Source organism: Aethalodelphis obliquidens, unplaced genomic scaffold (assembly GCF_003676395.1).
Source record: "Aethalodelphis obliquidens isolate GAN/ISIS:26980383/991018 unplaced genomic scaffold, ASM367639v1 scaffold56, whole genome shotgun sequence".
Classification (NCBI taxonomy): domain Eukaryota; kingdom Metazoa; phylum Chordata; class Mammalia; order Artiodactyla; family Delphinidae; genus Aethalodelphis; species Aethalodelphis obliquidens.
In genome coordinates this window covers 11474152-11501033 of record NW_020838000.1, presented here as the reverse complement: position 1 = coordinate 11501033, position 26882 = coordinate 11474152, and the positions used below count along the sequence as shown (strand labels likewise).

The window sequence follows — 26882 nt, the reverse complement described above, 5'->3', positions numbered from 1 at the left end:
CGGATTAAAAAAATGGGCAAAGGGTTTGAATAGACGTTACTCCAAAGAAGATATAAGAATGGCCAGTAAGCACGTGAAAAGATACTCAACATCATTAGTTATTAAGAAAATGCAAGTAAAACCCACATGAGATACTACTTGACACCTAATAGGATGGCCATAATAAAAAAGATAAATAATAACATGTGTCAGTGAAGATGTAGAGAAATTGAAACCCTTATACATTGCTGGTAGAAATGTAAAATGATGCAGCAACTTTGACAAATAGTTTGGCAGTTTGTCAATACGTTAAACATAGGGTTACCATGTGACTCCACACTTCTGTAACTGAAAGTGGGGTCTGGCTGCTCGCCACTCAAAAGCCAATATTGGTGGAAAGGAAAGTTTGCTTTATTTTGGATGCCAGCAACTGCGGGGGGAGGGTGGACTTCTGTCCAAAGGCTGACTCCCGCCATGACAATCAGGGAGCAAGAGCTTTTATAGACAGAAGGAGGGGGGTACATGCAGAAACAGCATTGTCAGCTCTGACAGTCACCTTGAAACTGGTCATGTGGTGGTCTGACCAGCGTCATCTTGATTGCTTTAAGTACAATTAATCTTCAGTTCTAGGGTTGGTTTGTTCCCAGTTCCTTGAGGCCAGTTCTTGGAATTGTGGTAGCTTAAGTCATGGCTACAGTCTGGTCATCATGTAGTTAACTTCTTCCACCTGGTGGGGGGTCTCAGCATCTACAAGACAGCTCATAGGATATGGCTCAGAATATTATCTATAGTGCTTGAGGAGGAGCTAAAGGTCCTTGACTATGCTTAATGACTAAACTATTATTATTTAGTCTTGTTGAACTGTTTTCCTTTGTTTCTGCATTTTCTCACTTCTCTGATTAAACTTATTCTTTGGCTAAAGTTTTTGCACAGACAAAAGGCAGGCAGAGGACACGGCTGGGAAGGACCATAGGGTCCTGCTCCGTTTCACTTCCACTCCTAGGTGTTTACTCAAGAGAAGTGAAAACATATGATCACAAAAAGCCTTATGCACGAATGTCCATAGCAGCATTATTTGTAATAACCAAAAAAGTGGAAACAACCCAAATGTCTATCAAATAGTGAATGGTAAACAAAATGTGAAATATTCATGCAATAGAATATTTGGCAATAAAAGGGAATGAAATACAAGCTACAACAGGAATAATCCTCAAAAACACATGAAGTGAAAGAAGTCAGTCATAAAGACCCACATGTTGTATACCATATACACAAGATGTCCAGAATAGGCAAGAAACAGGAAGTAGATTAGTGGTTGCCTAGGGCTGGGATAGGGAGAAACAATGGGCAGAATGGGGAGTGACTGCTAATAGTTACAGGGTTTCATTTTGGGGGTCAGGAGGAAGATGTTCTAAAGTTAGATTATAGGTATGATTGCACAATTCTGTAAAAAAAAAAATATATATATATATAAATCCATTAATTTGTGTATTTCAAACAGGTGAACTTTATAGTATGTAAATAATACCTCTATAAATCTCTTAAAAAATTCAACTTGGGATATATTAACTTTCCTAAGCCTGTGAATCCTCTTAAAGGACTCTGCTCTGGTGTACTTGGGTGAAGGGCATCTGAACAGGTCCTGGGAGATGTCAGAAAGCTTCAGAGTTTAGGGATTGGGTAGAAGACCTGGATGGGGAACAGACTGCTGTCAGGGAATCTCGTTTTCTTCGCCCAGGCTCAGGGTGCTCGGCCACGCCCCTCCCTCGTTTCCTAGCAACCAGCTCCAGACCCGCGCTCCTCCTCAGGCCGTCACTTCCGCTCCGCGACAGGAAGTAGGGTCAGAGCCGGCAGCTTTCCCGGGAGTTCAGCGTTCGCAACGTCTGCAGCCGCTGGAATAGCGGAGTTTCCCTGTACCTCGCTGTCTGCCTGTCTCCCGGGTTCCACCTCCCGCGGGTGAGGAGGTCCTCAAGGAGTTGGAGGGTCTCGACGGTCCAGGCCCGCGCGAGAGGAAGGCGAGGCCCGGGAACGCGTGGCAGGCGGGGCGGAGGAGGGGGCTGGCGGGGCGACTCCCTGGGGTCTGGGATCACCTCAGCGTGGCTCGGTGTCTGCCGCGGCCCCGAGAGCTTCCCGCCTCTCCCCCGCGGACCGCCGGGGTCCGGGAGACTGGGACTCCTCTGCGAACCTCCTGCAGGATTCCCTTCTCCCTTCTTTAAAGGAGGACCCCTCGTAGAGAAGACTCGCCGGACTGCTGACTCCCTTCCCCGCCCAGACCCTGAAGTGACCTGCCATGACCTCCGTGTGAGCGAGCGATCGACTTGTGACACTTCCCAGAGTCCCCCAGGGTAAATGTGTGCACGTGTGCACGGCCGTGTGTACATGTGTGTTTTCATTTCCTGCAAAATCTGAGCTAGGAGGACCCTGGGCTGTGTTTGGCAAGTCGGTATTTTGGTTTACTTTTCTTTAGCATCTCTACCAGGGGTTCTTCCTTGTTACGGCAAACCAAACGACTCTGTGCCTTCTGTTAGCTGAGTGGGAAGGCACACTGGAATTAGGCTGGGCGGGCTCAGGATATGCTGATTGTTTGGATTTTTTTAGCCCGACCTGTTTGTATCAGGCGATTCTTAGTTAGATTTAAGTTTTTTATGTGTTTGGGTTTTCTATTCAAGACTAAAGGTTCTTCTTGGACAAAGACTGTGTCATATAGTACTTTTGTAACTCTTACAGCCCCAGCATAATACTGAACACATTAGTAAAGGCTCATTAAGTTTTAAATTTAAATATCATAAAATACACATTCTAACATTTTCAACTTAATAGAGATGGGGCCTATTTACATATAAGTCAGCTCCTGGAAAGGACAATGTAAAATAACAAGATCTTTTAAGATAAATATGTCTGAAATTTAGAAGCTGCCCAGAAGGCTAAGTACAGTGCTCTCGGTGGAAGAGAAATATGGTATATCTATCTTATAGGAAGAGGCCACACAAATAATGGTGTTTCATTGCTTGTTTCTTTTCTTTTTCTCTTTCCTTCCTTTTTTTTTTTTTTTTTTTTTTTAAATAGGTGTTGTATCCTAACTGACTGAGGTGCTTGCTGCCATTATGGGAAACCAGCTCGCCGGCATTGCTCCCTCCCAGATCCTTTCTGTGGAGAGTTATTTCTCAGACATCCATGACTTTGAATATGATAAGAGTCTGGGGAGTACTCGGTTCTTTAAAGTTGCTCGAGCGAAACACCGAGAAGGCCTGGTGGTTGTGAAGGTCTTTGCAATTCAGGATCCCACGTTGCCTCTAACCAGCTACAAACAAGAGCTTGAGGAACTGAAAATCAGGCTTCATTCTGCACAGAACTGCCTGCCATTCCAGAAAGCAGCAGAAAAAGCATCTGAGAAGGCAGCCATGCTCTTCAGGCAGTATGTGCGAGACAACCTCTATGATCGCATCAGCACCCGTCCGTTCTTAAATAACATTGAGAAGCGCTGGATCGCTTTCCAGATCCTCACAGCCGTGGACCAAGCACACAAATCTGGAGTCCGTCATGGGGACATCAAGACTGAGAATGTGATGGTCACCAGTTGGAATTGGGTCCTTCTAACTGATTTTGCCAGTTTTAAACCCACTTATCTTCCAGAGGACAACCCAGCAGATTTCAACTATTTTTTTGACACTTCACGGAGGAGAACTTGTTATATTGCTCCTGAACGTTTTGTTGATGGTGGATTGTTTGCCACTGAGTTAGAATATATGAGAGATCCTTCAACTCCACTTGTAGACTTAAATAGCAATCAGAGAACAAGAGGAGAGTTGAAGCGAGCAATGGATATCTTTTCAGCAGGTATGTGAGTTGGTCAAATTTGCTAGGGTGGGAGTGTGCATTTATTTTAACTCTTGAACATAGAAAATTAATTTTTTTGGTAAATCCTCCTGCACTTTTCAGATAGTTGCAGTATTCTTTCACTGGACGTGTTTCAGTACCTAGAAAATCCAAAGAGTGGTCTACTCATTCAGATGTTTAAGGAATATTTGAATTCTCTCTTCTGTATATGTCAGGCACTGTCTTAAGTGCTAGAGACGTAGATGGGTAATTACGTTTCTCTTTTCAGGGTGCTTACACTTTAATGGGGAGATAGATATGATATTGAAAAAAGACATTTCAGTGCACTGTGGTTTGCTGTGGTGGTGATAAGCTTAGGCTGCTGTTACAGGAACGTATGGATACTTAAATGAATCTCTGTGGTGGTGATGGGTAGAGTGGCAGGATCAGGAAAGGCATCTCTATTGGAAGGAAGGTATTTAAACTGAGACCTGAAAGGTGATTGGGAGCTAGCTATGGGAATGGTAGTTTGTTTCAGGCAGAGGGTGTTGCTTATATGAAGACTTGAAGACCAGAGCATGATGCATTGATTTATTAGGGGACTTTAAGTACTTTAGAACATCTGGAACGTAGGGTGTGAGGTAAGCAAGGCCCAGATCAGAAGGGGTCTGGTATGCCCATGCTAGTCTATAGGGACATTATCAGATATGTGTTTTAGACAAAACACTGACTGTAGCAGGAGATAGGAAAACCAGTTAGTGGTCAGCTGCCACAATTCAGGTAAGACATGATGCTGACTGGTTTCAAGTTGTGACAGTTGGAGGAGGAGTGGAGAAAAGTAATGCTTAAGAGATAATTAGTGGGTAGAATTGTTAGGATTTGATTGGAGGATCAAGAACACTCCTGTTCCCCCGGCTTGGGAAACCAGGGGGATGGTGATACCAGTCACTGAGCTAGGAGACACACGAGGAGGAACAGATAGGGGGTGGGAAGATGCTGAGGTCTGTATTAGATGTTGAGTTGAAGGTGTCAGGGGATATGCAGGGGAAGATGTGTGACAGGCAGTTGTTACAAAGGTTTGGTACATGGAGATGTGGGGTGGAGATGGAGATTTGGTAGTTATCAGGAAATAGGTAGTAGTTACTGTAGCCAAGGGAATGCGTTTCTAGTTGGGGAGTTTGTGGAGAAACTGGTGTGTTAGTTTCTGCTTTCCACCCTCCCTATCCCACCCCTCTAGGTGGTCACAAACCACCTAGCTGATCTCCCTGTGCTATGCGGCTGCTTCCCACTAGCTATCTATTTTACGTTTGGTAGTGTATATATGTCCAGAAGTGATTCTTAAGTGTTTTTGGCTCCCCTTAAAGACTTTGATGAAACCAGGGACCTCCTTCTTTGGAAAAAAGTACCATACATTCATATACATTACATACACAGACCACATGAAGCTTGGTCATGGATTGTAGGCTATCTATGAACTTCTGGAGGAGAAGTGGGCTGAGGATGGTATCCTGAGGAGTACCATATGAATTCTAGCATCACTGCCATTTTTTGTAAATTTTGCAAAGGTTGGCTTTAATCTTTTTCTCACCTGTGGGTTTCCTACAAAGAAAACATAAATTGAATTGTATTTTAGATTATTTAGGAAAAGTGATATAATTAATGAAGAAATGTATTTCATCTAGGGGAACAAATGAGCTTTGTTACACAGGATTGTACCTCTCTCTGTTGGTCTGTTCAGCTCACTAGTCTATGTCCCAAGGTAATACTGAGGGAGGGTATTTTTGATGAGGTGGGGTAGCTTCCACACTGTAAATATAACAAGATTAGAAATGTAATCCATCAGTCCCAACCTGATCAGTGAATTTATCTAAATTTTTCTTGAACTATTTTTACCTTTTAAACTTACTGTTATGTAAATAGGACTCCTCCAGCTTAGAAATGTGATCACTTTCTAGCTTCAGCGGATCATTTGTAGCTTTTTTTAAAAGTAAAATTGAGGTATAATTGACATATAACATTAGTTTCAGGTGTACAACATAATGATTTGATATTTGTATGTGTTGGGAAATGATCACTACAAGTGTAGTTAACATCTGTCACCATATGTAGTTACAAATTTTTTTTTTTTCTTGTGGGTGAGAACTTTTGAAATCTACCCTCTTAGCAACTATAGTCACCTTGCCCTGCATTCCATCTCCATGACTTACTTATTTTATAACTGGAAGTTTGTTATAGTTTTAAAATTTCAGGGATTGATGAAGAGTTTATATATATCTTTTCTGTGTGCATTATAGTCATTATAGTTTTGTGAAGTTCAACAGAATTCTTACTTAGCATTTGTTTTTCCAGACTAAAGAGCTCTACATTGTTTTGGCTGAAGATTTCATTTCTTTCATTTCTTTGAAAGAGGTGGATGGGATCTCTTCACCTCCCACTGCTCCTAAGATTTGATTTAGGCCCTTTGGGTTTGAATGTTAGGCTCTCTGGGTTTGAATGTTACTTTTCCCCATCCTAAGGCCTATCCATGGTTCCTGGCTGCTAGTTTGGGAGAAGTGTATATATATTCCCTGTTTCTGGTCATATATATGGGCAGAGCCTTGTTTGCTGGAGATCTTTCATTCATTCACTTGACAAGTATTTGAGTGCCTATTAGGTGTAAGGCACTGTTGTGTAGGTGTTGGGAACACACCTGTGAACAATACTGATAGAGTTTCTGCACTCATGGAGCTTGCATTCTAAGTGTGGGCAGGGAGAGAGAATAAAAAGGTCAATAAGTTAGAAAGTTAATTTTGATTAGTGATAAGTGTTGTGATGAAGTGCTGTGATTTCTAAGTGGATGACAAGGGCTGGTAGATGAAATGAAGGCCTCCCCTGAAGGTGACATTGATATGAGATCTGAATGATAAAGAAGGACTCAGTGATGATAAAGGCAACTTGAACAAATTGTTCTATAGAGAAATACCAACCCATAACACCTCTTCCAGAATACCATTTTAAAAGTTGCAAGAAAGGGGACTTCCCCAGCGGTCCAGTGGTTAAGACTCTGAGCTTCCACTGCAGGGAGCATGGGTTCCATCCCTGGTCAGGGAAATAAGATCCTGTGTGGTGCGTGATGCATCCAAAAAATTAAAAAAAAAAAAAAAAGTTGCAAGAAAAAAAATCCTGTATTTACCTCTGTATTAGTTTACTAGGGATGACATGACAAAATACTCCAGGCTGGGTAGCTTAAACAAAAATTTATTTTCCCTCAGTTCTGGAAAGTTCCCTCAGAGCCTGGAAGTCCAAGATCAAGGTGCCAGCAGGGTTGATTTCTCTTGAGCCCTCGCTCTTTGAGTTCCAGGTGGCCACTTTTCCCCTGGTGTTCCTTCCTCTTATAAGGACACCAGTCATAATGGATTAGGGCCCCACCTTTATGACCTCATTTAACCTTAATTACCTCTTTAAAGGCTCTGTCTCCAAATAGTCACATTCTAAGGTGTTAGGGCTTCAACATAGGAATTTAGGGGGGTGGTGAGGGATGTAGTTCAGTCTGTAAACAATCTCCATTTAGTTGTAAATAAATGTTCTTTATTTTTACAGTATTTGGAAATAATTTCAAACTTAAAAACTTGCAAAAATAAAAATAGTACATAGATCCTACATAAATCGTTTACCCAAATTCACCTGTTGTTAACGTCTTGTTCCAATTGCTTTATCACTTATACCTTTTCTCTGCACTCTGTACCCCACACTCCCCACCCTTCCTCCCCACCCCTCCATGGCCCTTTGCCCCAAATACTTTAGTATTTCCTAAGACCCCAGTATTCTCTTACATAAAGCTTATGTAACTGTATGTTGCAGTTACCAACTGCAGTGAATTTAACATTGATAGAATTATTTACACTTTTTATTCTAATTTTGTATTTGACCCAGTAACGTCCTTTATAGCATTTTTCCTCCTCCAGGACACGACCCAGTCTAGGGTCAGGTATTGCATTTAGTTGTCATGTCTCTTTAGCTTCCTTTAATCTGGAACATTTTCACAGTCTTTCTTTGTCATTATGACATTGACATTTTTTGAAGAATACCTCTCCCCTTAAATTTTTAAAAATTATTTTTATACTCTTTATTTAAAATAATAGACTCATAGTAAGTCGCAAAAATAATGAAGAACCCTTCACACAGCTACCCCCAGTGACATCTTATATGACTGTAGTACCATATCAGAATCAGGAGTTGACATTGGTGCATTACTGTTAACTAGACTTACACCTTATTTAGTTTTCACCAGCTTTTACCTGCACTGTGTGTACGCACTCGGCCTCACCTCTTTCTTTTTCAATAGAATGGTCCTCATTTTGTATGTATCCTGTTTCCTTGTGATTAGATTCAGGTTATTCATTCTAAGTAGGAATACTGTGTAGGTGATGATGTCTTCACAGTATCGTATCTGGAGGCAAATGGTGTCTGTTGGTGATGTTAATTTTGATCACATGGTCAAGTTCTTGCCCAATTTCTCCCCTGTAGTTACTTTTTGTTTTCTTAATCCCTTGCAACTAATAAGCAACCTGTGGGAAGAAACTTTAAGACCATGCAAATATCCTGCCAGTCATCACAGTTTCCTCTTTGATTTGGTGTCTGTTGATCATTCTTGCCTGATCCAGTCTTTACTATGATGGTTGCAAAATGATGATCTTCCAATTCCAGCACTACCTCCACATTTACCAGTAGGCCCTCAGCATTCTTGTGTGCTCAAGTGTCCTGTCTTTCCCCTGATTTATTTATTATTATTGGTATGGACTCTTTAATTCCTGTATGAAGTTTGCTAATATTTTTTGGAGGATTTTTATCTATATTCATCAGGGATTGGTCTGTAGTTTGCTTTACTTGTGATGACTTTGGTTTGCTACTAGGGTAATACTGGCCTCATAGAATGACTTGGGAAGTGTTCCTCCTCTTCTGTTTTTGGAATTTGCCAAGGATTGGTGTTAATTATTTTAATGTTTGACAGAATTCACCTGTTAAGCCATGTTGGCTTAGGTTTTTCTTTGTGCAAAGTTTTTCATTACTAATTCAGTCTCTTTAAAAGGTCTATTCAGATTTTCTTTCTTTTTAAGTCACCTTTGGTGATCTTTATCTTTCTAGGAATCTTTCCATTTCATATAGTTTATCTGTTTTTTGGCATACATTTGTTTAAAGTATTCCCTTATAATTCTTTTCATTTCTGTGAGGTTGGTAGTAATGTCCCCTTTTTCGTACCTGATTTTCATAGTTTGAGTCATCTCTCTTCTTAGAAAAGCTTGTCAATTCTGTTGAGCTTTTCAAAGCACCAACTTTTGGTTTTGTTGATGTTCTCTATTGTATTTTATTCTCTGTTTCATAAATTTTCACCCCAATATCTATTGTTCCTTTCTTTTTGCTTTGGTTTTAGTTTGCTTCTTAAGGTTATTGTTGGTTTTTTTAAAAAATTAATTTATTTTATGTATTTATTTTTGGCTGCGTTGGGTCTTTGTTGCTGCGCACGGGCTTTCTCTAATTGCGGCGACCAGGGGCTACTCTTTGTTGTGGTGTGCGGGCTTCTCATTGTGGTGGCTTCTCTTGTTGTGGAGCACGGGCTCGAGGCGTGTGGGCTTCAGTAGTTGCAGCACACGGGCTCTAGTTGTGGCTTGTGGGCTCTAGAGCACAGGCTCAGTAGTTGTGGCGCACAGGCTTTGTTGCTCCGTGGCATGTGGGATCTTCCCAGGCCAGGGTTCGAACCTGTGTCCCCTGCATTGGCAGGCAGATTCTCAACCACTGCGCCACCAGGGAAACCCTAAGTTATTGTTTTGAGCTCTTATAAAATAGGTGTTTATAGTTATACATTTTCTCTAAATGCTGCTTTATTTGCATCCCATACATTTTTGTATGTTGCTTTTGTTTTCATTCATCTCAAAGTATTTTCTAATTTTCCTTTGATCATTGGTTATTTGAGTGTGTTGTTTAATTTCTACATATTTGTTAATTTTTCAGATTTTCTTCTGTTACTGATTTTTTTCATTCCATTGTGGTTTGAAGGATGTAATTTGTATGATTTCAGTCCTTTTAAATTCATTGAAGCTTGTTTGATGGTCTAGCATATGATTTCATCTGGAGAGTGTTCCACATGTACTTGAGAAGAGTTTTGTATTCTGTTGTTAGATGGCGTGTTCCTTTGATGTCTGTTAGATCTGGTTTATAATATTGTTCAGTTCTTCTATTTCCTTCTTGCTTAAGGTGTTCTTAATAGCTATTTTAGTTTTTTATTCTAAAACTTGACACTGTATGGATAGAAATTAAGAAATTTATTGAGTGTTTATTATGTATCAGGAGCTGTCTTAGTTGCTGGAGTTTTTTCAGTGAACAAAATAGACAAAAATCCTTTATGGAGTCTGCATTCTAGTGGGTATATGGACAATAAAGAAATAAATACATACAATATGTAATGTGGCATTTGGTGATGTGGGGAAAAACAGCAGGGAAAGGGGAAGGGGAATGTGTTAGATAACGAGTGTGGGGTAGTTGTAGTGGGGGGGCTTGGAATTTTAAACTGGGCATTCAAGAAATGCCTTACTGCTAAGATGACATTTGATTCAAGGTCTAAAGGAAGTTTAGGTGTAAGCCATGAGGGTGCTTGGGGGTATAGTATTCCAGGCAGAGGGACCAACACATGCAAAGGCTGTGACTAAGGTTGTTTAAGGATCTCCTTAAGATTTTTAAAATGCATGTCATATACTGATCAGTGAAACTGCTTTGTCTTTTTGGGAATGTAGTTGCTTTATTTATTCCTTGTTTGAAGATTATGTAAGTGCAAAATGAAAGGTATCTCTCTTTCCTTCTCTAATCTTACAGCCACACTTCTTAGCACTTCTCATTTTATAAGTGTGTCTGTTCACTGGTTTACTTTATTTCTTTCTTCCTAGAATTAAAGCTTCATGAGGGCAGAGTTTTTATCTGTTTTATGCACTGAGTTTAGTGTGTGGTAAACACCTGATAACTTTTTGTTTAAGATGAATAAATGAGTTGTCAGATGTTACTTCTCAGTAGTTTCTTATAAACTTAATATTTTATAAATTCATATTTTGAAAGAATACTTTCTTATGGCTTTTAATCTATCTTTGTATCTCTGAATGTATGTGTGTATATAACATGTGTAATTGTTTTCATTTATAGAACCAGGAAGTAATTTTATTTGATTTAATTTTTTTTAAGAAGGAGAAAAATTAAATAGGCCTTTTTTGACTTCATACTTTTAGAAACTGATGATTAGGCAATAGACATTTTTCTCGTCTTGCTGGATTGTAGTTGTATGTTGCATTAAACATTTTAATTCGGTTTACTTTGAGTTTTGCATCTTGAGTTTTATGAATTCTCTGAATTCTTAATCTGTGTTAATATCTTGCATTTCATTTTTAATGGAATTATATCTGCTATTTTCCAGGTTGCGTGATAGCTGAGCTTTTTACAGAAGGTGTGCCACTGTTTGATCTCTCTCAACTTTTGGCTTACAGAAATGGACAGTTTTTCCCTGAACAGGTGCTGAATAAAATTGAAGATTGCAGTATCAGAGAATTGGTAACTATGCTACAAATATTTCTCACTTTTGCATTAGTCAGTTCTCTGGAATGTTCTGAATTTGGGACAAGCAGTAAAACCCCATGGACTCATATACCAGCCTATTGTTTTTACTTTGTTAGGCAGAAGTGTACAATTTTTTTCCCCTTCTTAGGCACAGAGCTCATTTGACTTTACATTACACACACACACGCACGCACGCACGCACGCATCTTTCCATTATAATATTTAGCTCTGCTTTGGACAGATTTGGAAGGAAGTAAGGAGGTGCTTGGGGGTTAGAGATTGTCCAGGGTAGAGCTTGCTAGTAAGAAATGAAGAGGATAAATATCTAAAATGAGGAGACAGGAAACAGCAACTTGAATGTAATACAGCAGTATAGGGGCATTTCATATAAAAGCAACTAGCTTTGTGTACCTCCCTTGACCCTGAGGGCAGGTCTGGAAGGGGGGCTGTAGAATCACACATTAGTTTAGCAGAACAGATGTGAGGAATTCTTTGGGAGGTCACGTAAGCCGTATATCCACAGTACTGTTTGAGGGGATCTTTTCTAAGTCAATCAATACAGTAAGTGATGCATATGATGATGACTCTGAGCCACGGAAAGGTTATGTATATTTAAAATATTCTTTAGTAAGGTAGGGAAACATGCATTTTGATTTCTATTACGAATGGCAAATATTAAGAAATAAGATGCTCCAGAGGAAGCCAATTTAGTTCACGTTCAGTGAACAGTACACTGGATTAGGAGTTGGCATACCTGGCTGTTCTAGGTGTGGCACTCATTATCATGTTGTGTTGGCTAATTAACTTTATGAATTTGGGCCTCCTTTTCTTAACTGTGAAAGGAGTGAATCTGACTAATTTTTAAGGCTAATCCTCTTTATGTGTCTGGCCCATCTGGAGTATGTTAATACATGATTCCTTGTTGCTTCATAGGATGATAGTAGATTCATATATTACTCAGTAGTCAGGTTCTGAAAGTAGTTTGAAAGATAAAGATTAGAAAGAGTCAGAATTACCTCAAATATCCTTTAAATCATATGTTAAGTTGCAGTTGTAGCTTTCATTTGATTTAATTTTCTGTTCTCAAATCTATTTTTTACTCCCTTTCTTGCCTTGGTATAGGTAACTCAGATGATTCACCGGGAACCAGATAAACGTTTAGAGGCAGAAGATTACTTAAAGCAGCAGCGTGGCAATGCCTTTCCTGAAATATTTTACACTTTCCTTCAGCCCTACATGGCCCAGTTTGCCAAGGAAACATTTCTTTCTGCAGATGAGCGTATTCTGGTTATAAGGAAGGATTTGGGCAACATTATCCACAATCTCTGTGGACATGATCTGCCAGAGAAAGCAGAAGGAGAGCCTAAGGAAAATGGGCTGGTTATCCTGGTGTCAGTTATAACGTCCTGCCTACAGACCCTTAAATATTGTGATTCCAAGCTTGCTGCTCTGGAACTTATTCTTCATTTGGCCCCAAGACTGAGTGTAGAAATTCTTTTGGATCGTATTACTCCATATCTTTTGCATTTCAGCAGTGACTCTGTTCCTAGAGTGAGGGCTGAAGCCTTGAGGACGTTGACCAAAGTTCTTGCTCTTGTCAAAGAGGTTCCTCGCAATGATGTTAACATCTACCCGGAATATATTCTGCCAGGCATAGCCCACTTAGCCCAGGATGATGCTACTATTGTTAGACTAGCCTATGCTGGTAAGAGCTTATTGTCGAAGTAATAACCACTCATATTTTTGAAGTTAGTGACTATAATACCTCTTGTTTCTCTGACATCTTTGGGAATTCCAAGAGTGAACTTTGGTCCTTGAACTATTTGTGTACATTTTAATAATATTTATAGCCGATCTGTTCCTGGAACTCAAGCTTTGTGTGTATCCTTATTTTTGAGGTTATCAGAATTATTAAGTGAAAAATATATAACACCAGAATCTTATGATTTTACTGGGAGTATTATTATTATTATTATTTTTAGTCCAAAGCTTGGGAAGCAGAGCAGCAGTTTTTTTTGTTTTTTGTTTTTTTTTAAATTTTATTTATTTATTTATGACTGTGTTGGGTCTTTGTTTCTGTGTGAGGGCTTTCTCCAGTTGCGGCAAGTGGGGGCCACTCTTCATCGCGGTGCACGGGCCTCTCACTATCGTGGCCTCTCTTGTTGCGGAGCACAGGCTCCAGACGCGCAGTCTCAGTAGTTGTGGCTCATGGGGCCTAGTTGCTCCATGGCATGTGGTATCTTCCCAGACCAGGGCTCGAACCCGTGTCCCCTGCAGTGGCAGGCAGATTCTCAACGACTGTGCCACCAGGGAAGCCCTGGGAGTATTATATTTAATTTGGAGTAAGACTAATGTTCACAAGTATGTGCTTCAGGTCTAGTGTCTTTAGGCCTTTATAAAGTTTCTCTGAACAAATACGTTTGTTTGAATATCAGTATTAGGATATAACAGTCTATTGCTGTTGAAAAAGATTAATTTTGCTGGGTAATTTGGTGTTGAAAGGACCTAGCCCATTTGTTAAGTTACTGAATTTTAAGGTCCTTTCAGTTACTATGATGCTTAAGAAGTGTGGCTTCTTTGTGATGAGGTGAGTGTGTTATATAACAAACTTACCTGTTTTATTTATAATTCTCATAAAATAAGTGATACAGATTTGTATTTTTAGCTCCCCAAATTAATTTCGAATGCTTATTTCTGCATGGAAAATGTCATTGAAACATTTACATAATTTCATCATTTATTTTTAAAATGTAATCTGATGGAAATCAGGAATTCTGAAGTCTTTGTAAGTGGTACATAACGTGTGGTGATGATATTGTCTCTTTCTTTGAAAGATACTTGCTTATTAGTTCATTATTTTATGATTTACTTGTCATTATTTTAACAGAATGTGAAAAGTGGTCTTTGGACTCTGTCTTTATGGCTAGGCACATCCACAAAGTGATTGGTGGTTGTTGGCTTTTTAAAAAATACGTATTTTTAAAAATATTTATCCATTTGCCTCTTTATTTATGGTTTCTGATTTCCATAGCTTTATAGGTGTAAATTTTAGGCTTAGAAAATTCAGGATTTCTTTAAGACATATCCAAGTTTATCATTTGGAACAAAGCATGTTTACAATTCACTTGATAAATAGAAATACAGTTGACCCTTGAACAACGTGGACGTTAAGGACGCTGACCCCCCACACAGTTGAAAATCCCCATATAATTTATAGTTAGCCCTCTATCCATGGTTCCACATCTGTGGATTCAACCAACCATGGATTGTGTTATACTGTAGTATGTACTCTTGAAAAAAAATTCGAGTGTTGTTCAAGGATCAACTGTAATTGAACTGGATAAAATTAAATGAAAGAAAAGCTTATGATTTTTAAAAAACAAGCTGTATGTTTAGACTATTATGACCTACTTTTGTCCCAGTGTATCTTGGTCTTTTCTCAATTGTGGTAAGTAGGTAAGGTTCTGATGTGTAGGTACCATATTAACATACTTATATTCAATTTCTAGCAGTCACAGCATAAAAACAATAGCTACTGTTTATTGAAAAATCTGCTTTGTACATACTGCTCAGGGTTGCAAGGGTTAGTTGCAAAAGATATAGAGATTCTAAAATAGGTTCTAGATTCTAAGATTTTAAGATCTGTGTATCTCTTGAAACTGACACTTGGAACAACCTTGAGCAGTAGATGTTATAGTACCTTTGTTTCCCAGCTGAGGAATTGGGGATGGGAGAGGCTAAGGGACACGACCAAAGTGTATCTGGACTAGTTCTTTCTCAGTTCTCAGAGCTGCTGGTCTAGACCTTGATTTTGAAGCAACCTGCTTTTATTTTACCCAAGTGTGCTGGGTCTTAGTGGTAAAAGTCCATGGTAACCCAGGGTCAGTGCCAGGACCTTGCAGTGCCCCATGCCACCCAGCCGTGGTGAACCATGGCTTAGTGCATGATAAAGCTGCCTTTTTAGATAGAATCTAAAGTCTCTTTGAACTTGTATGGTTAAGTGTAATTAAACCACACATGTCAGTAATTATAAAAGTTTAAAAATCAATTAAAAATTTCTTTTATAGCATTGTTTTTAAACTCAGAGATGGTGGTCTAGATTTGTTTCTTGTGTAAAGTGAACTGACAAGTGTGTTGTAGTTTATGAACTTAAATGGGGAGATAAACATAGATCTGCTCAGACTTGAGAGGTGCCCCGGAAAGTAAGAGATTTTTCCTAATAAAGATATTTTCACTAAAGTGGGGATATTCATCTAGAACCATCAGGGGATGGTGTAGAATTCTCCCATCTTTAGGGTGAGCAGGCATTGCAGGGTATTAATAACTTGCTTATTTAGAGGTAAATTTTTGTTCTACTCAGAACAGTGTTGAACCTGGCAGCAGTGGGGCGTGGGACTCCAGGATGAAGGGAATCACTGTATTCAATAGACTCAAAAATGTCAGTTATTGTGGGATGCATCTCAATTTCGGAGATGTTAAAAAGTGAAGAAAAAGTGAGTCTTAGAATCAGTAAAATAAGGTAGTTTATGTTCAGTGCTACTCACTGCTGAGAAGGAAAAGAGTGCAGTCTTTGCGGGTATAGTCGTATATTAGGAAGCATGGAAGTGGGAGGAGAAGAAGGATAGAGGCACAGGAATAAATAAAAATGGAAGGAAGAGGAAAGTATAAGCAAAGAGCAGATATAACTAACAGCAAGTGTGATAGCAGAACTTAGAAGTAGATACTTTCACAGTGGTGAGGAGTATAAATAGTCTTAATAGATGATCAGAGAGAAAGGAGAAGATACAGATCACTGCAGGAGTGTGACAAAACAGTCTGGCGCTTTGGTTCACTAAGAACCTCAGAGTATCACTTGTAAAGCAGTCCAATAAGGGTTGATGCACTTTGGTAATGGTTCTTTGAGGTGGATGTGACTCAGTTATGTATGAGGAAACTGAGACTCAGATTGGTTAAGCAGCCAGCTAGTAAGTGCCAAGGTCAAGGTTTAAAAAAAAAAAAATTAATTTTTGGCTGCGTTGGGTCTTTGTTGCTGCGCGCGGGCTTTCTCTAGTTGCGGCGAGTGGGGACTACTCTTCGTTGCAGTACACGGGCTTCTTATTGTGGTGGCTTCTCTTGTTGCGGAGCACGGCCTCTAGGCGCACGGGCTTCAGTAGTTGTGGCACGTGGGCTCAGTAGCTGTGGCTCGAGGGCTCTAGAGCAGGCTCAGTGGTTGTGGCACACGGGCTTAGTTGCTCCGCGGCATATGGGATCTTCCCAGACCAGGGCTTGAACCCGTGTCCCCTGCATTGGCAGGAGGATTCTTAACCACTGTGCCACCAGGGAAGCCCCCAGGGTCAAGGTTTGAGCCAGGGTCTGTGTGATTCCAAAGGCCAGCTTGATCTGTGATTTTAATGTGAAAATGTGTTTCTCTGTTAGCCTACTGCATATCTCTTACCTGATAAACTGTTTAAAAGGTAGGTCTTTGTGGAAGTATTCAGCTTTTTTTGCCTCAGATGTTTTGAGTGCTATATTTTGGGCTATTTGGTATTTTTTCCCAGTTTTATTGAGATATAATAGACATACATCACTGTATAATTTTAAGGTATAAGCATAATGGTTTGACTTAAATATATTGTGCAATGATTACTGCAGTGAGTTTAGTTAGCGTCCATCATCTCATGTAGATATAATAAAAAGAAAAAAAAAAGAAAAAAAAATTTTTTTCCTTGTGATGAGAACTCTTAGGATTTACTCCAATAACTTTCATATATACCATACAGCAACGTTAACTATAGTTATCATGTTGTACATTTCTGTATTTTTTAAAGAAGCTTATGATTTATTATTAAAACAGGTAGTTTGGGTATAGTTGTCGATTATGAGATTAGTTACTAAAAGTCTGATTAGGTTAAGTGCTAAATTGAAAAGTCCTGCTTTTCTTTAGTCTTAATGATTATTATTTATATGTATTAAGACTTAGGGAAGAAAAGTTATAAGTATTACACACATTTATGATTATAATTATTATGAATTTTCTTCCTTTTATAGAAAACATAGCTCTGCTGGCAGAAACAGCTTTGAGATTCCTGGAATTAGTACAGTTGAAAAATCTCAGTATGGAAAATGACCCAAATAGTGAAGAAATAGATGAAGTTACACATCCCAGTGGAAATTATGACACAGGTAGTATGATTTTCTGTTATTTAGAATGAATTGCTGATGTGAACTTGCAACAAACTCTCACTTACAATTTTAATGTAAAATGAAAGAATACCAGATTTATAGAGGGAAGGATTCTGCTGTCTGACTGTTCTCTTTCACTCTTATACATTGTTATCTAGCCAGAAAATGACCAACTTGTCACCACAGATTCTAAGCTCAGTAGTTTTTCAGCCAGAATTGGTTTGTGTCAAAAGCAAAGCTAGCTGAATTATATAATTCTTACAGAATAAAAGGAAAAAACATTGGAAACACCATAGCCAAAGAATCTAAACCTTTTCTCCTTATGTGAGTTTATTTTGAGTGTCCTCAGTCATAAACTGTGTTTCTTTCATACTACCTATGATTTATGTATCAGAACCCACACCTTTTACTGTAAAGGAGCAATGTGATGGTAAATTCTGTGAGGTCAGAGTCCCTGCCTCAAGTTTCTCTACATCCACACAGCTTTTAACAGGCTTTTAATGAATGTTTATTATGTTAAAGATTTAGAAGTCAAATAATGTACTTAGATCTATTTCAAGATGTTTCTAGTTCAGAAAAACTAGAGAAGTCTACTTTTCAGATTTTTATGCTATAGACAACTGTAGTGTCTCAGTTACTTGTTAGAATGGATCATTTTATGCAGCAAATATTATTTGGAGTTGAAGACACTGGAATAATTTTAAACTTATAGAAGGATGTATCACAAAGGAAATCCTCACTTTTTTTCACGGAATTACTTAGAAAATAATACTGTCCTACATCCTATAACCATGTAATTGGACCTTTTAAATAATGAAGCTAGGCATTAAAACTTTTGGGGAGTTAATCTGAAGTTTTTCTTAATGTGAACATAGAATTGTGCCTTTCAGACTGCCTTTTCCCTTGACAGTGGCTGCCCTCATTCATTTAGTTGGCAGATAATTGTTAAACATAAGCTTTGCATCAGGCAATTCGTGTGCTTGCTGTAAGCACTAGGGATATAGTGGTAAATAAGACAGAAAAGATCCCTGCTCTTGAGATTGTTTCAGTAAGGAAAAGACAAACAGCTAAGTAAATAAATAAATGAAAAGGGGAGGGTAGGTAGGTGATAAGGTCAGAGAAGAAGGCAGTGGCTAGATCATGTAAAGGCTTGTCAGAACTTGCAATGTATTTTCTGGCTTTCTAAAATATAATTAACCAACCTTTAAAAATGCTTTCTCAAAGGATTGCCCTGTACCATCAGATTATATCCTGAACCAGTCCAGTAATTTCAAGTCCTTGATTAAGTTGATCTTATTGGAGCAGTATGATCTCCCTCTGGTGCTTCCCCATAGGTTTTCTTTGAGCCTTATAAATTAACTAGTGAGATAGTAACCATGCCTGTGGCATCTGCTTATTAGGATGTTTTTCAATCTATATTTCATTTTCCCAACTATCCTTCAGAGCTTTGAGTAGTGGAAAAACTTAGTAATTATAGACTTTCTCTGGTGGCTTCTGTAATCATTCTCTTTTCTCCAAGGAGTGAGAAAGACTGGGTCTATATGTTTGGAGAAAAGAAAATTGATCATATTTTTCCTTTCTTTTAGAGCTCCAAGCCTTACATGAAATGGTCCAGCAGAAAGTTGTCACTTTGCTAAGTGACCCTGAAAATATCGTGAAACAAACCTTAATGGAAAATGGAATAACACGGCTGTGTGTATTCTTTGGACGTCAGAAAGCCAATGATGTTTTATTGTCCCACATGATCACTTTCCTGAATGATAAAAATGATTGGCATCTGCGTGGAGCTTTTTTTGATAGTATAGTTGGTATGTTTTTTGCTTGTTTTTAAATTTATCTTTAAGATTTGAATTATCTTCTCAAACAGATACTTTCATGCAGTCTGAAAGGTGACAGTACTACCAAATTTTATTAGTAATGAAATGAGTTCCTGGTATTTCTGTCTTCATGCTGCTTTTGGTTGATGGAAGTATCTTAGTTGATAAAGGGATTGGTTAATAAAGCTGATATACCCTTATAAAGGGATACCATGTGGTCATTAAAAAGTATGTTTTGAAAGAAAATTTAATGACCTGGGAAAGTACCATGAAATATTATTAAAATGACTGAACCCAGTTGTGTAAAGGTAACAATAACAAGTCTGAATATACTAAGATGTGAACAGTGATTATTATCTCATGTTTGTCAAATTTTCTATAGTAAACATGCATCACTTTTACAATCGGAGAATAACAAAGTATAATTATGATTGAAAATCAATCTAATTAGAAAGAATTAAAGCTTATAGGCTTTGCTTTTTGTAAACTGAAAATTTGTGAAAAATTAATCAGCTTTTTTCCTACTTTTTCAAAATTTTGCAATTCTTAATTTTCAGATTTATCTAAAGAAGAGAGACATCTTGTATTTTATATGCATATGACTCCTCTTGCATTTAGATTCAAAATTAGAAAGAAATAGACTTTATTTTGGTAGATTGTCATGTTTGACACAATATTTAATATTTTTCTTTTTGGAGTAATAAGTGATCATTTTCCACCTGATTGTACTGACCTTTTCAGTTTTAGTTTGGGTCATTTATGAAATGTTATATGCTAAAGCCATATTATTAAAATTACCCACTAACCCTTTTTATATCATTTTACACATGATTATAAAGCTTGTCTATTAACTCAAAAGATTTAAAGACTGTTCTGCACACTGGAAAGCTTTGCAGGTATCCAAGCTTTCTTGTGTAGTAGCAGAAGGCTGTAATAGAGTTTAGATTTTGATTTCCAATAATCTGGGAAAGTAACTGCTAAAAGGTTTGCTGTTGGATGTTTTTCCTAAAAAATTAGAAAAGGAAAGAAACTCATATAGCAACAGTATTCCTATTTTTACGAATATTATTGTGTAATGTTTTGGAGAAAAGGTTACTTTCTACTTTTGAAAAGCCTTGAAATTGCTGTTCTTGCTTTGTTATAACTGGAGATTACTGTACCTCCTCTTTTCAGACATCTCTAGTTTGTTTTTAATTTTTACATTAGTTTATTGATTCATGTCAGCCCTCCATCTTGGACTCCATCTAACTCAGTTTCTAAATACAGTATGCTTCTCACACCTTTCTGTCTTTCATGCTCTCTTCTTTCAAATAATCTTATTTTTATTTCTTTTCTTGGGAAAAGGTGGTTCTTGGAACTTCATCTATTGGTTAATTCATGTGTATTTTGAAAAATGGCCTTTTTTTCTTTTTTTTTTTGCAGTATGCAGGCCTCTCACTGTTGTGGTCTCCCCCGTTGCGGAGCACAGGCTCCGGACACGCAGGCTTAGCGGCCATGGCTCACAGGCCCAGCCGCTCCGTGGCATGTGGGATCTTCCCAGACCGGGGCACAAACCCGTGTCCCCTGCATCGGCAGGAGGACTCTCAACCACTGCGCCACCAGGGAAGCCCGAAAAATGGCCTTTATGTTAGTTCTTTTTTCATTTTAAAATAATTTTCATTGATTTTTTGTTTGTTTATAAAAGTAACATGTACTTCCTGTAGAAAAATTGGAAAATTCTTGAAGAAGACAAATCCCCTCCAATCCTCTAGCCCACGTACAGCCTCTGTTAATGTTTTGTTTTTTTCTTCCTATGGGTCATCCTTGCCTTCTCCTTCCACCCATCGTCCCGTTCTGCCATCTGTGAGGCACTGTCGTGTGCTGGCTAAGAGCAGGCACTCTTGGCGACAGACTTCTGGGTTCAAGTTCTGGCTTTGTCACCTACTGGTTGTGGTTCTAGGGGAAATCATTTAATCTTTTGTGTGTCTTAGTTTCCCTATCTGTAAAATGGGAATAATAATATTACCTAACTCACTGGCTGTTGCGAAGATAAGATGAATTAACATATGTAATAGTGCCTGGCACATAAGTGCTATGTATGTATTATATTACTTCTTAGTCTTGTTATTTTTTAAACCTTTTTCTAGGAACATATGTATATTCTAAGCATTTTCTCATGTCATTAAAAATTCTTTGAAACCATAATTTAATAGAAATATTTCATTATACAGTTTTATCAAAATTTATTTAACTCTTCTTTTGAATATTTAAATTGTTTTAACTTTCGTCAACCATATATTATACACATAATTATTTACATAAATATTTGCCTGATTATTTTCTTAGGCTAGAAGTCTGAAATTTTAATTACTGAGTTAAATAATATGAACATGTTTTTAAAACTTGACACATTTTATAAGCTTTTCAAAAAGATTATATCATTTACTACTCTGATCAGCATTGTTTGATAGTACTGCACAGCCTTCCAGTGTGGAATAGGCTTCAGTCAACCTTTGCCTGTTGGTACCTTAAAGCAATGACTTGTTTTAGTGTATATTTATTTGCTTATCAGTGAAGGTGAAAAAAATTTCTCATGTTGATTACTCATTCATGTTTCTTACTCTTTGAATTTTTAGTTTATTATTTTGGCCCCTTTTTTGATGGTATTATGCTTTTCTTATTGATTTTTTTCTGAGCCTTTTATATATACATTAAAAACAATAACTTTTTATCTTTTCTATGGCACTTTTCTCAAATAACTTGACTGTTATTTTTTATGTCTTTTAAAATAATTTTAGTGTTGTCTATTTGATCTTTTCCTTTGTGATTTTTTTTTTTTTACTTTTGTGCTTAAATATTTTCCCATTTCAGAATTAGGTTAATAATTTGTTGGGGGCATGTCTGTTTTGTTTTGCTTTGTTTTAATGCTTTATTTTTTCACATAAAAATATGAACTGTTTAATTGATCTTTATTTTGGGCTGTGGTATGAGGTGAAATCTAAATTTTTCTCAGAAATATAACCAATTTTCCTAACACTATTTACTAAACATTTCATTTATTTTCCATTGATTTGTGAAGCTTCTGTTATCACCTGTTGCATGCATATATGTTTTAGGGTTACTTTTCTAAATATCCTATTCCATCGATTTTTTTTACTTCTGTACTCAATATTATACTCTTTTTATAGCTATATTATATTTTAATTATTATATATTTATAAGCAACTTTAGTATCTGGTAGAATAAGCTCCCAGATGTCAATCTTCTTTTCCAAAATATTTTGAGCTATTTTAGCTCATTATACATTTTAGTTTGTAAAGTTTTTAAATATAATCCACTGGAATTTTAGACAGCGTTTTTTCTTTTATTACAGAAAAAAAATTCTAAAATTATTTCTCAATACAGTGGAAATATGCTTTTGCAGATCACTCAAAATATATGAAGTAAGTATGGAAGGCAATAGTTGCACTTTCCAGAGGCACCTACTCTGGTTTGTGGTTTTGGTTTGATATCTTCAGGTGATTATTGCCATGTCTCTAAATAGTATTTTCATATTACTCTTTTTAGGGTTATCAACTTTACACTTTATCTCTTGACTTTTTCGTATGCCACATGAAGATTTAACTCACTCATATCATACCCCAATCCCCCTTTGCCTCTGTTTTGAGATGTAGATCTTTAGTTTGTTGTTTTTATAACTTTAAATATTTCAACCTGTTTCTTATTGGTCTACTTCTGACTTGGACTACAAGAAATTTAGTGCCTCCCTTCCTCCCTTCCTCCCTTCCTTCTTTTCGTTTTTCTTCCATTCTAATTCTTTTGTTGGTTAATAATTCAACTAATTGTTAATTGACAGTTCAACAATTGCATTTTCATAGTTGATAATATTTACATTCTGTTATGTAATTGTAATAAAGTCTTTTGTGCTTGTATAGACTGATTCTGACAATTCAAAACAATTTACATGATTAAGAATGTGTAACTTTTATTGACTTTAGAGCCAAGTAGTGCACTATATTTATAACTGCTTCACCACAATTCTAATGCCATAACTCCTTTATCACTTGATGAGAATGTTTATAGCATCAAGGATTCTTTTTTCTATCGTCTGCAAACTACTAAATGCACATTTTAATTTATGTCATTTTTACACTATGACTTTCTTGAACAACTTTTTTGTTTGTCATGGAGTTTCAGAGTTTTTTGTTTTCCTTTTAGAGAGAAAAGTAATATACCTTCCTCACTTTATATTATCTAGCTTCTTTCTTACCAGTTTTATCTATTGCTTGTAGTCTGTTCCATTTTTCTTCTTGATAACATTTTCGAAGTTTATTGACCTTTAGGTCTAATTTGGGCTGATTAATTTCTAGCTCTTTACTAGCTATTATCCTTTTTTCCCCATTGAATTCCTGGGTTATATTTACCATTTTGTACATTCTACATTTTCTTTATTTTTCTGGAGTACATCCCTAAGTACTTTCTTAGAAATGTTTGCATGGGAGGTAAACACACATAGTCCTGGCATGTCTCAAAATGACTTATTTTTGTTTTCTTATTTTATTGACAGTTTGGGTATAAAATTTCTCCCATAACCTTGAAGGTCTTGCCCTGTTGTCTTCTAGCCTACATTGCTGCTGAAGATCATCTGATGCCAGTCTGATTCTACTTCCTTTTTAGGGAATCTGTATTTTTCTTTCTGTAAGCTCATAGGATCTTTTTTTCCCTTGGTGCCGCAGAATTTCTTGCAGATTTGCATTGGTGTGGGTCTTTTTCATCTATTTTGCTGGGTAGGAAATGCAGCGTCCCTGCCTGGATTGTTGCTCGATATATTTGACTTTTGATTAATTTTATTGTTTTACTTAATGGCATTTGTACTTTCAGGTATAAAACAGTCATGTAATATTGCTTCTCTTTTTCAGGTGTTGCCGCCTATGTTGGCTGGCAAAGCTCCTCAATTCTCAAACCCCTGTTGCAACAAGGTCTTAGTGATGCTGAGGAATTTGTTATTGTGAAAGCTCTTAATGCCCTTACCTGTATGTGCCAGTTAGGGCTGCTGCAAAAACCCCATGTCTATGAATTTGCCAGTGATATTGGTAAGTTTTTGTTTCTCAAAATTAGGATGGGAAAATTAGGGAGTGGTAAGAGAAATAACAACTGATAGGGCATTGTAAAGTTTCTAGGCAATCTAGAGTGAGATTTTCAGCTTCATTGTCCCTGTTGTGTGTGTGTCTGTGTGTGCACACCCATGTGCATGCTTATGCCTGCATGCTTGTATGTATGTGAGCGACACGTAGGCACACACACAGGAGCACTGGCCCTCCAGCCCAGGTTGGGAAATACACCTTTGTTTCAATCTGTAGTTAAGTCTTGATGATCCTTGAAAAATGAAGATTTTTTTTTCTTTTGAAACACAATGTGCATTAAGTATTTAACTGCTCTGAAGAGTCAGCTTATGTTTTTGGACACTTGACCATTAATCAAGTTGAAACTGGATGTGGAGGATTGTCTGTGACTTCTGTCATTGCACTGATCTCCAGTTAAGCATTCGTAGTATTGACATTACTACTGTTAGTAATTTTATTAAACAATGAAAGGAATTAATTCCTTGACCTTTATAACAGTTATCTAGGTCCATCAACTTAAAATTCAGAATAAGAGCAAACAGGTACATGTGACACATTGTAAAATTAAAAATATTAGAAGCTCTTAGTCTTCTTAACACTTCATTTTAAGAAAGTAACCAATGTATTGATAAGATTGCAAGTTGGCTTTGTACTGAGAAGACATGAAATCTTAGGAAATTGCATTTTTAGATAAAATACTTTATTGCTGCTGAATGCTTTGCCAAGAAAATTTATAGAAAGCCAGAATTAGTTAGATTTGGTTAATAGGTTTTTCTTGAGGCAATCCTCAGAGAAAAAAGACAAAGGAGTTTTTATTTTGATAGTTGAAATTAGATGGTTAGATAGTAGAGAGGTATAAAATGTCTGGAAGTTTTTAGGCATGAATGTAGCTTTTTAAAAGAAAAATTTTGTGGAAATCTGAGTATATGTAGGTTTCTTATTTTGTACTCTTAATATTTATAATCATTCTTTTAGTTTGTAACACTAATTTGGTTTGAATTTTTTGATGATTATGTTAAAAAAATGACAAATTTAATAGAAAAGTTTTGAGTATTGGCAACATAATCATGATAAAAATCTCTATTACACAGAAATGATTTTGATTTTTTGTGTAAGCTGCAGAGTGCTAAACCTTGAGGGAGTCATCTCTGTTTTCTTCTTAATTTTTAAAAGAGCTAATAGCTTGGGAAACAAAAATTATTAATATAATGAAAGATGTTAGAATGTTTTTTGAATTTCTTATCCTGTGTAGTGTAAGGCAGATGTAGAAAGCACCCCTTTTCATAATAATATTAAAGAGAAAATGTATCATCTTAACACACATATCTTGCTGCCTGGAATATTTTCCTGCTCATTCTTATTGTGTGAATTCTCACATCAGTGTTTTCTTTTTTTCTCCTGTGAAAGTGGCATTACCTCCTAAGGGTCGAGTTTTTCTTGCTTTCGACTTTGATTTTCTTCATTCTAATGAAAATCCTTTGTATATAAATATGTGCTTGTATATTCTAATTTCACATAATACATTCCTTCTGTTGCCTAATTATTTGGAAATTATTTTTGAGATTTAATATGGCATATAACTAGCATTTTATTTATCTGCAAAATGGATGTCCATCCATTTTTAAGCAAAAATTATCATAAAAGATAGTTTTTTACTCCTCCTGTCAAATTTTGCAGAAATTTTTCTGAGTCCTATGGGTTTTAGTCCTTGGTCACAGGATGAACATATGGGGTCCTCATGTATCTTAAGTTTAGTATCAAAATAAATTATTATCTTTAGATATAGAATAAACCTAATGTGGTACAACTTCTTGGGTGTGATGCTCTCTTAGAACTGGAACTGAATTTGGTACTAGCTGTGGGGAGGAAAAAAACCCTTGCTGAGAAAAATCAAGCAAATAGTCATTTGTTGGCATTTTGAACTATTTAAAAGAAGAAAGTTTTTAATAACTTAGAAACACCTACTTACTTAAAACAAGTGATAAACTGTATGCATCTCTGTTCTGTCTTTATGCGTGGTTAGCCTGTTGTAGTGATTCTTAAAGGGAATTGTGGTGGTGGTGATTATCATGATTAAAAACTACACTCTTCCCACTTAGACATTGTGAAAACTCACCTTTCCATCTGCTTGTCCCCAGATAATTGGAAATGTATTGGATGTTTTATAGGAAATCCTCGATTCTGGTTTCTTGTATTTGGAGTCTTGCAGGTTCTTTGTATCAGTTAGCTACTGACTGATATAATAATGCTGTACAACAATCAACCACAAAATCCCAGTAAATCCTTCGGTCAAGTTCTCAGCATGCATCTGTGAGCTCAGTGGGTGGCTCTGCTTTAGGCCTTGCATCTCCCAGACGCCTGTGGTGATTGTGGTTTATCTGTCTCATTCTGGGGCCCAGGTTGGAGGGGCAGCAACCACCCAGGTTATGTT

At 37.2% G+C, this 26882-nt stretch overlaps 1 protein-coding gene across 6 annotated transcripts in view; it reads left to right on the top strand.

Annotated features, from left to right (window-relative positions):
- The first annotated feature begins 1824 nt into the window (after nt 1–1824).
- PIK3R4 (phosphoinositide-3-kinase regulatory subunit 4) overlaps nt 1825–26882 on the top strand; it is a 73643-nt gene continuing 48585 nt past the window's right edge. For 2 of the 6 annotated variants that reach the window (XR_003428616.1, XM_027086604.1), the window contains exons 1-7: nt 1831–2324; nt 3046–3816; nt 11231–11364; nt 12493–13075; nt 17398–17532; nt 19119–19340; nt 24248–24421. Coding sequence is in view for 5 of the 6 variants with exons in the window: in XM_027086604.1 (XP_026942405.1) it covers nt 3084–3816; nt 11231–11364; nt 12493–13075; nt 17398–17532; nt 19119–19340; nt 24248–24421 (1981 nt within the window). In the remaining variant the exon portion in view is untranslated. Of the gene's footprint in view, nt 2325–3045; nt 3817–11230; nt 11365–12492; nt 13076–17397; nt 17533–19118; nt 19341–24247; nt 24422–26882 lie in introns of all 6 variants that reach the window. The other 4 variants (XM_027086602.1, XM_027086599.1, XM_027086600.1 and 1 more) reach the window with 3 other exon arrangements.